Below are 9,580 nucleotides of genomic sequence, written 5' to 3' on the forward strand. Positions count from 1 at the left end.
TGGAGAAAGGGGACGTTAGTTGTAATAAGGAAAGTAATAGGGTAAGAAAATGGAGAAATAAGAAAAGAAGAAGAAATAAAGCAAAAAGAAAATAGGTGGAACCTGGACAGGATAAGTGTGAGGTGGGTCAGATTTGGGGGTAATCAGTAGGGGACAAGTGGAGGGAATGTGTTAATGGTGTGAGGATTTTTATGTCTCCTCTTAAAATAACTCGTTAATCACGATTTTGAAATGGGCAATTAAGAAAATAGAGAAGAAGTCGGCTGACAATGAGACGTATACGGCGTCGTTTAGAAAATGACAAACAAACAGAGAAGATAAAACGTTAAAAGCTCATTAGACCTGATTGCATCCACAATACTTACTCATTGATATTTTTCTCTCTCTATCGGGGCCTTTAAATTGATTTTGAAAATCTCATCTCCATAATTCTTCAATCAAAAGGAGATTTGATTCTGTTATAAAAGAAATCGTAGAGTTGAGGTTTGGTTTGGTTTGCTCAATGGTGATGGAGGAGAAGGAGAGTTGCGGTAGTAGAGTAATGGGGGACATCTTAACAATGTCTCAGGCAGCCATGGACCGTCGTGAGCGGATGAAAGTCGAGGTGTTCGAGGAGGTCATCCTTCGTCTCCGTCAATCTGATACAATAGACACGAATCTCCCCGGTTTCGCCGACGACCTATGGGCTCACTTCAATCGCCTCCCGGCCCGGTAACACTTAGCCTTCCTCGAGAGAGAGAGAGAAAAAACAGATTTCGAGATTGTGTTCTTCGTATTTTGTATTTAATTATTGTAATTTAGGTATGCATTGGATGTGAATGTGGAGAGGGCTGAAGACGTTGTGATGCACCAGAGGTTGCTTCTTTCCGCTGTTGATGATCCACAAAACAGGCCTGCTATCCAAGTTCGTCTCGTCCAGGTCCGTCCTTTTCTCTTCTTTTTTATCTTTTTTTTTTTTGTTTTTTAAATCTTTGGTGACTCTCTCTCTCTCTATATATATATATATATATCTTAAGGTTCAACCTCCAGCGATCTCCTCTACCAATGAAACTTCTCCTACCAGAAAAAGGTGACCCAGTTCATTCTCAGACTCTTTATGAAGTTTAAACAAGCAAAGCAAACTAACACTCCCTGCTTTTTCCAGCATTCATCCTCCGCCTGCCTTTGGTTCATCCCCCAATCTTGAAGCACTTGCACTTGCTCCCCTTGACGACGTTGAGCCCGACTACTCTGTCCGTAACAACTCACTCTATTCCCGGTACTCTTCCTTTCCTTTTCTTTTCATTTGACTTTACTCTTCTCACAGTCTCCTACCTAACTAACTCACCCTTTTTGTTTGTTTGTTCAATTGCAGTCCCTTGCATGAGATCACCTTTTCCACACCAGACAAACCTAAACTCCTTTTTCAGGTATTTCCTCTCTTCCTTTTTTCTGGCCAACCAATTACTTGTTAATCTAAATTTCATTCAGTAAGAGCGAGGGTTTCTCGTTTCTTGCGTAAACAAAGCATCACAAGTCTTCCGTTACTTTTATGGTCGGTCACATTGTTCTTGTTTCCCTGCGGAATATCAATCTTCTCTTTTAAATTATTGTACCTAGTTGGGATAAGTAAATGTCTCACTATGATGTCAGTCATCAATCAGAATATTCGTATTCTTCAGTTACAGTAATAGATATATGCATATGACTTACTTTTGAAATATATCAAGTCGTGTCATCATTTTGATTCATCACTGCGTTACTAATCCAGCCAGCGTCGTAAATGATGCAGTTAACTGCATTACTTGCTGAGCTTGGGCTCAACATTCAAGAGGCGCATGTTTTTTCTACCACCGATGGCTTCTCACTTGATGTTTTTGTCGTTGATGGTTGGCCCTACGAGGTTCCTTTTCTTCTTTTCCCTCTCCTTTTTTCCTTCGCAACTTGTTCTTTCATTTTAAAGATAACCCTTTTACCTTACGCCTTCCTTCCTTTGCTTCTTTTTTCCAATCGTTTAGTGATATGATGTAGTAGCTGAAATTCCACTTTTTCTTTTCCTTCAAAAAGCTTCCTAGTCAATAAGCTGGTATGCTACCTTTTTAATTATTCAGGAAGTAGACAGACTTAGAACAGCATTGGAGACAGAAGCAGCAAAGATTGAGGTACTTGTTTTCCATTGCAAATTTTTTAACTACTTGATGCAGACTTGTGATTTATTGACTACGCTTTCTTTCCAATCACTTAATTCCTCCTAATCAAATAGAGTTGGTGGCTCTGCTCTGTACACTTTTTTCATACTGACAACATCTCACAATAACAATGTCATGTCTTGTTGTGTGTGTTATTAATAAATTTTCATTACACTCAGTTGCAGGATCAAAGCTGGCCTATGCAGCAATCCTTCTCTCCTGAAAAGGAAAACGGGACGGCGAAAGATCATGTCGTAATACCCACTGATGGAACTGATGTTTGGGAAATCAATCTTAAACAGTTAAAATTCGGGCATAAGATAGCATCTGGTTCTTATGGAGATCTGTAAGTTGCCTCTACCTATAAAATACCTTTGTCATTTAAGATGCTCAAGTCTCTCCTTGTATTATTTAGGTATAAAGGTACATACTATAGCCAGGAAGTTGCTATCAAAATCCTCAAGCCAGAGCGTCTAGATTCTGAGCTAGAAAAAGAGTTTTCCCAAGAAGTCTTTATTATGAGGTTTGTGTGCCTGGGCACTCTGTGAACTTATGTGCAGATAAACAAATATCATCTCAGACTCGTAAAATATCATTCCATTTTCAGGAAAGTTAGGCACAAAAACGTTGTTCAGTTCATTGGTGCTTGCACTAAACCTCCACATCTCTGTATTGTTACAGGTATGTTACAGTGACACTATTTATGTTCATCAGTATACTTGATGTAACTTTGTTCTAGTACTCATTTCTCTCTTTGTTATTTTAATAGAATTCATGCCCGGTGGAAGTGTATATGACTATCTACACAAGCAAAAGGGCGTGTTTAAGCTTCCAGCTTTGTTTAAAGTAGCTATAGATATTTGCAAAGGGATGAACTACTTACACCAAAATAACATAATTCACAGAGATTTGAAGGCTGCCAACCTTCTATTGGACGAAAATGAGGTAATGCTCTCAACTTAGTGTGAATTGGCATTTGGGCCGAGCTTGCATACTTTGGTTGAAACCCTACTCTATTATGCCTGCATTGTATATGCTTATATATTATTAGAGCATGAGTTGTACAGGATGCTGCTTGACATCATGTTCTTTTGAGTGTCCATTACCTGCACAGCTGCGGATTCATAGTGGTGTGGGGATTTTGTTTTGTCTGTTGCTACAGGTTGTTAAGGTTGCAGATTTTGGGGTGGCTAGAGTAAAAGCACAAACTGGAGTTATGACAGCTGAAACTGGAACATATCGCTGGATGGCTCCGGAGGTATGGTTGTCAGATGATGTTTTTTATAGTTTAGTATGTAAGTAGCAAATGAAAGTTTGCTCAGCCAATGTCTGGGATGATTAGGATTATTCCAAAATTGATCATCTATTATGAGATGACTAGTATCTTGTGTGGTTGGTTCTGAGACAATAAAATTTGGTGAAAAAATTCAGGTGATAGAACACAAGCCATATGATCACAAGGCAGACGTTTTCAGCTATGGGATTGTGCTATGGGAGTTGTTGACTGGAAAGGTACTTGTGCGTCTTTTGTCTTGAGAAAAAAAAAATAGAAGGTGAGGGTGTAACTAACGTTGGTGAGGTTTTTTATGTGACGGCAGATTCCATACGAATACATGACGCCATTGCAGGCAGCCGTAGGGGTGGTCCAAAAGGTAAATTTACCTTTTTTTGTTTAGTTTGTTTTGTCCAGACAGCTAAAAAGGGAAGGGGGGTTGTGTTATGTGGGTGGGAAAACAGGGATTAAGGCCGAAAATACCGAAGAAGACGCATCCGAAAATGAGAGAGCTAATGGAGAGATTGTGGGAGAAGGATCCAACGCTGAGACCAGACTTCGCAGAGATCAAAGAGAAGCTAGAAGAGATAGCCAAGCAAGTAAGTAAAAGAAGGAAAGTGGATTGAATAGTTTGAAAAAGAAAATAGTAATAATAATGGAAGTGAATGTGTTGTGAATGTGGTAGGTAGGAGAAGAGGGGGAGGAGAAGAAAAGAGCATCAACAGGAGGAGGGGGAATCTTTGCAGCACTGAGGAGAAGTGCAACAACACATCATTGAGGATATAAACATACATGGCTTCGCACACTCAGGCCCGGCTCTACCCCATGGCAACATGGGCAATTGCCATGGGTCCATGGGTCCAAATTTTTTTTTGTGTTATTTTACTAGGTCTATTTTGTTTGTTAAATTATCTCTGAGTTGGTAAAATTATAATTAAAAAGTCTATGATTAACTAAATCTAACTGAAATACAATAAAAACAAAAAAAAATTACCTTTCACTTTTCTCATTTTTTCATTAACAAAACCTAATTTACACACAAAAATTCATTTTTCAAAAAATATTTGAACACCACAATTTTTTTGTTTTAATTAAAAGAAATACAATAAATAAAAGTTGAATTTTTTTTATAAAAGGGTCTTTATTTTATATTTTGCCTAAGGCAAAAAAAAAATTTAAGACGGGACTGCGCACACTGTATAGCAATTTGAAAGAATTTGTGTATTGTTGGTTTGTTGCTGTTATTCGATTGATTTTGTAAGTTATTTATATAAAAACCTCATGATCGAAGCCTCTGCATAAGGCTAACGTTGTTGATGTAGAAAGAACTAAACGACTTTTTTTTAACGACTATTATTAGCATGTTTACTTTGAGGGAAAACAAAGGGGTGGTTGCATAATACATAAAAATATCAACAACATGCATAAAATGATATAACAAGAGGACAGCAGGGGGGGCTACTCCTACAGCTACTTGAGAAGAGGAGCGGCATTGCGAATGGAGAGATAGTGGTGGGCTTGGTGAGTGGAGAGTGACCTTAGAGTCTTGAAAACATGAGCGTTTGCATATCGCAGGTTTGTTCTGGGGTCTACATATGGCGCCTGTCACCAATCCAAACCAAGAGGTAGAGGTAGAGGTAGAGAGGGGTGTCAGATGATCTAGATCGATCAAAGGGCCCCTTACTAAACAAAAAAAAAAAAAATCAAAATCCAAAATCAGAAATTAATTACCTCGAATCCAGTGACATCGCAAATTCTCTTGCATGGTTGAGTGGATGGAGGCGACTCGATGTTGATATCTGCAGACGAAAGAAAGAAATATTGATTGATGTTTAGGGTTGGTAGATAGAGAAATCACACATTGACTCGAGAGAAAGACTTACAAAAGGAGGGATGGTGGTCAGCTTGGAGGATCTGTTTGAGATGCTTCCACCTTCCTCGAGACTGCCCCTTTGGGTACTTTTCATAGGACTGTGTCTTCTTAAAGCTCAGATGCATCGGAACCACTATATCTGCCTCCACCAACTCCGCCTCCATCTTCCTCTTCCTCTGCTAAGCCCAAGATTAGATTTGATTTGATTTGATTTGATGGAGGAGGATGAATCTTTATACGCCGTCGTGTTTAACCGGTCCGGTCCGGTATAGTGAATTAAAAACATATTAGTAAACCAAACTAGAATCATTTTGTAGATGGAGTGTCCTAGAATCAAATTCAATTCAGTTATCCTTCTTCCTTAAGTCCTTCAGCTGTTTGCAACAAAGACGGCAGAGGCTCTATGTCTTAAACCACAGCACCCTAGAATAGTCTTTACCTCCTTCCATCCATTCTGCTTTATTCCCACACTCACTGACTGACTCACTGAAGGCTTGTGCTTCTTAAATAGCACTCTTCTCTTTTTACTTTCCTCTTTTAAGACCCTTGTATTTTCATGTTTAGTTAATTTTAGCCACATTGATTCTTCACTAGCCCAACTATTGGTGTTCCCTTAATTTAATTGATAACCGAGATCACCTTACACTTTTTTTCTTTTAATCCCCATAACTCTACAAAATGTTAGTTTAATCCCACAACAATAACCAGACTATTCTTTTTTTTTTGATATATGTTAAATTAACAACCAGACTATTCACAATGGTGAAAAGCGAATACAACAAGCACATCTTCCTTGTATGCATTAAGAGCATAAGTCCAAAACGGGCTTCCTTAGTAATAAAAATTACTCTGATGCTGAACCCTTTAAATCCCAAAGCTTCGTATGCGACTGTGAGGCCCTGCTTGGGAGTTAACGCGACTTGGCATTGTGGCGTGGGCTAACTTTTTCTACACAATTACGTAAAAGACGGGTAGAGAATATTTCTGAAACAAAGAGAGGAATGGGGGGGGGGGGGGGGGGGGCAAAATAAGAGTATTAGCAGTTTCTCGACCGGACTAGTAGTAGTATCTCACATTTAACGACGTTTTCTGTACATAAATTTTGTTGTTGCTATCTGCGTTGAAAGAAAGAAGAATGAGAGGGGAGGAGGAGGAGCTACTGCAAGTGTATCATGCTCTTGTTGACTAGCGGAAGTGTGGCCCCGTCTTTCCACGATCCTAACAGCTTCTCGCTGCAGAAAACACACAAGTAAGTCAATAATAATCAAATACTACTATACTCCTTGCTTTACTACATTTAACCTCAAACCAATCAATCATTGTGTACTAGTACAAAATCATCTAGGTTGATTTTGCTTCTCAATCTCAGTCATAATAATCAAATACTACTCTTTCTTAACCTCATATATTACTACATTTTAAACTTCAACCAACCAATCATTGTGTACTACAACAAACAATCATCTAAGTTGAATGGTTTGCTTCTGAATCTCAACCCAGTTCTTAGTTCCAACCCTCAACCAGCAAGTATTGTGTATTCATTTGAGTAAACATCTCAGCTCTCACCTTGTATAGGGCGGGGGACAGAAGATGATGACGTAGTCAGCTCCGGTGGCGCAAGTGTATGTGCTGGTCTTGTCATCATAGGCGTAGCTGTAGGCGCGTGGACAGGCGTGCTTGAAGAAGAGCGAGTATACGGAAGGCTGACACGTGTCAGGCGTAGAGTAAGCATCGCTGCAGCAATAGCGGGGGTCTCCGAAAGCCTCGCAGGCGCTGCGGCATGCAACGCCGCCTCTCGTGCCACGTGCAAGCAGCTTAAGGTCTCTGGGACAGGCGGCGTTCAGGTCAACGAGACAACCGGTGGCTCCGCAACCTCCAAGGACGATTTTCTTGGGCAAGATAAGGATAGGGAGGTTGTAGCCGTCGACGAGACTGACGTCGTAGAAGTCAAGACCGCCGGTGCCGTTGAGGGTGAACTCGGCGAGGGTTGCGGGAGGTTTAGCGCCGGAGCCGGAACACTGGACCTTGCCGGAGCCGCAGTCAGCGGTTAAGCAGGAGAAAGAACGGGAGGAGGGGTCTTGGGAGCACAAGGTTCGAGCCCAGAGACGACCGGACCAGGAGGGAGGAATTGTGACGGATTTGGATTTGCCACGAGAGAGGCGAAAGCCAGTAGTGGGAGAGGGGGTGAGGTGGCGCCCGACAGAAAACCGGGCCAGATGGTGTTCCGGCAACGATTCGTGATCTTGAACGATATACCCTCTCCTTCTGCCAATACCAAAAAACAAATCAAACTTTCTTTTTTGATTAATGGATGGATGAGAATACACACAAGAATCAAAAAGAATCAATCAAACCTGAAAGAGAAACCAGCAAGATCACAAACAGGATGATTCGAGCCATCTTCTCTGTTCCGATTAATCCCAAAAAAAAAAAAAAAGCCAAACAACTTTACTTTCCTTTATATTAAAGGAGCGGCGGAACGGAAGGAAGTGATGATACTTACTAGTAGTGGAGGAGAGAGGAAAGCCAAATCCAACCGAAACAGATGCAATGATGCCTATTCCAAACCGGTTTTCACGTGGGCCTTCCTTCCTTCCCACATGCCAAATTCTATTGCACTTTCCCTTTCATCCAAAATCTTCCAAGTTCCAAGTTTTAGGCTCTCTTTCTCTTTCTTTTTGGCGGGAGAGAGTTGAGAGGATCAATTAATAGGAATTCTAAATTCCATCCACTGCGTGAACCATTCATCTAGTGCATAGCATTATACTGTGTAAAAAACTCAAGAATCATGAACGAAAACTTCTAACTATCATGTGTTTCGTGTACTAGCCTTATTAATTATTTTTAACAAGTTGCATCAGATTTCTGTGTCTATCGAACTGTGTGGCATTTGTAATCCACACGAAAAAAAAGAAGATTCAAAGATATTGAAACGACAGATTGCAAACGTTAAAATGATTGATCACTTTGAGGAATGTTTTTTTTTTTCTTCTATTCCTTACATGTTACAATTTTTAGTCATCGTAATATGACATTATTTCTATATTCTTCCTAAGGACATGGATCGATATTTTTGAGAAAAAGGTATAATGAGGAATAGGATCTGAAGGGAAAACAATCCCCTACCATGTGTCATGTGTTCTTCTTAGTTTAAACAAAAACAAAGCAGTAGGGTAGTTTTTGAATCGAATTATCATATTTTTATCAGAAAATATAATTGTAGACTTTTTTTTTTTTTTTTGAAACACAATTGTAGAATTCTTATAAAATATTACATAGCATTGATGGGGGTGGGTTAATAATGGTAAACAGTAGCATCGTAATGGAGAACAGCATCGCCTGTCTTCATGTCAATCTGATGCGTTTTGATTTTGATGAATCCTTTAGCCATTCTGAATGCGCCACGTCCTCCCACAATCCCTATCTCTCTCTCCCGCCTCTTCCGCCACCGGATTCCTCGAGAACACGCTTATCGAGCTTCCCTTGAATCTCCCCGTCGTGAACGCCAAATCAGCGTACATCACGATCGTGAACTTACTTATGTCTTTGCTCCCTGATACGTACATTCCACGCCCGTTTCCAATTACCTTTGAATCTTTCCCAGGTCCCATGGTGAGTGGATCGTCTATCGCGAATAGGCTTCCGAATCCTACCGCCGAATCTACTACGCTACCGCCCGTGAGATTTGCATGTGCTATTCTCACGGCGCTAGGGTTTTTCCCACTGATGATATCATGGAGGTAGAAGCGGAGACGTGTCACTTTCTCTTGCTTCAGATTAGCCGGTTTCGTGTTCCCGTAGTAGCTGGTGGAATCGCTGCTATGCGCTGTAACCGTCACTGCTAAAAAGAATGCAATAATAAACAACGAATTATCCCCTTTTTCATTTTTTTTTTAATTCTTTATGTAAACTATGAATATTTTACGATGGGAGGATTAACGTCAAAATGAGATTTGATTTTTATAGACTTTCATCCAAGTAAAAAAAAAAGATATCATCTGTCACTATTCATAGAATCTATTGATATGTTCCCCTATTGGGCAAAAAATAGGTTGTAAATGCACCAACTCTTAATATACTATGAATAAGGTTGATATTCTAACTCAATAACATTTCCCAGATTTATTTACTTTTCTTATAAAAAAAAGATTTAGATTAATGAATAGTTGATAGTTTACTTTAGATAGGAGCCTCATATTTGGTTATATATCCAAGAAAGTATTTCACAATGATTCTTATTATTTATGTGAATCTCACAGGCATTTA

The 9,580-nt window shown here is 39.8% G+C and overlaps 3 protein-coding genes and 1 pseudogene across 3 annotated transcripts; 1 reads left to right on the forward strand and 3 right to left on the reverse strand.

The window, feature by feature from the left end:
• Positions 1-346: 346 nt before the first annotated feature.
• LOC130506176 (serine/threonine-protein kinase STY46-like) lies at positions 347-4,441 on the forward strand. Its single transcript, XM_057000807.1, has 16 exons — positions 347-711; positions 802-919; positions 1,017-1,069; positions 1,145-1,258; positions 1,355-1,409; positions 1,772-1,882; positions 2,091-2,141; positions 2,348-2,514; positions 2,584-2,691; positions 2,776-2,849; positions 2,938-3,113; positions 3,331-3,426; positions 3,600-3,680; positions 3,767-3,820; positions 3,906-4,040; positions 4,127-4,441. Exons 1-16 carry the CDS (start codon positions 503-505, stop codon positions 4,217-4,219), a joined length of 1,695 nt encoding a protein of 564 aa, XP_056856787.1. The 5' UTR covers positions 347-502; the 3' UTR covers positions 4,220-4,441.
• Positions 4,442-4,766: 325 nt separating this feature from the next.
• On the reverse strand, positions 4,767-5,534 carry LOC108842501 (protein EIN6 ENHANCER). The gene is made up of 3 exons (XM_018615425.2): positions 5,325-5,534; positions 5,173-5,240; positions 4,767-5,043 (listed from the first exon to the last, which is right to left on the reverse strand). The coding sequence occupies exons 1-3, from the start codon at positions 5,476-5,478 to the stop codon at positions 4,912-4,914; spliced, it is 354 nt and encodes a 117-aa protein (XP_018470927.1). The 5' UTR covers positions 5,479-5,534; the 3' UTR covers positions 4,767-4,911.
• A 796-nt stretch (positions 5,535-6,330) lies between these two features.
• Positions 6,331-7,729, reverse strand: LOC130506177 (thaumatin-like protein 1b; annotated as a pseudogene).
• A 768-nt stretch (positions 7,730-8,497) lies between these two features.
• On the reverse strand, positions 8,498-9,191 carry LOC108840937 (dirigent protein 15; the record flags this gene model as incomplete). Its single annotated transcript, XM_018613737.2, is given in 2 exon segments — positions 8,498-8,745; positions 8,747-9,191. Coding segments are annotated over 2 exon segments (581 nt in total), but the record flags the coding sequence as incomplete, so codon positions are not given.
• Between the last annotated feature and the right edge of the window lie 389 nt (positions 9,192-9,580).

This window comes from Raphanus sativus, unplaced genomic scaffold (genome assembly GCF_000801105.2).
Source record: "Raphanus sativus cultivar WK10039 unplaced genomic scaffold, ASM80110v3 Scaffold2964, whole genome shotgun sequence".
Taxonomy (NCBI): Eukaryota; Viridiplantae; Streptophyta; class Magnoliopsida; order Brassicales; family Brassicaceae; genus Raphanus; species Raphanus sativus.

What these genes read in the sequence shown, in the direction of transcription:
- LOC130506176 (XM_057000807.1), top strand. Translation starts at nt 503, where the DNA reads ATGGTGATGGAGGAGAAGGAGAGTTGCGGTAGTAGAGTAATGGGGGAC. An exon ending in ACTTCTCCTACCAGAAAAAG is followed by an intron (nt 1,070 to 1,144) that starts GTGACCCAGTTC and finishes TGCTTTTTCCAG; the next exon opens with CATTCATCCTCCGCCTGCCT. An exon ending in AACAACTCACTCTATTCCCG is followed by an intron (nt 1,259 to 1,354) that starts GTACTCTTCCTT and finishes GTTCAATTGCAG; the next exon opens with TCCCTTGCATGAGATCACCT.
- LOC108842501 (XM_018615425.2), bottom strand. Translation starts at nt 5,478, where the DNA reads ATGGAGGCGGAGTTGGTGGAGGCAGATATAGTGGTTCCGATGCATCTG. An exon ending in TGACCACCATCCCTCCTTTT is followed by an intron (nt 5,241 to 5,324) that starts GTAAGTCTTTCT and finishes TTTCGTCTGCAG; the next exon opens with ATATCAACATCGAGTCGCCT. An exon ending in GCGATGTCACTGGATTCGAG is followed by an intron (nt 5,044 to 5,172) that starts GTAATTAATTTC and finishes GATTGGTGACAG; the next exon opens with GCGCCATATGTAGACCCCAG.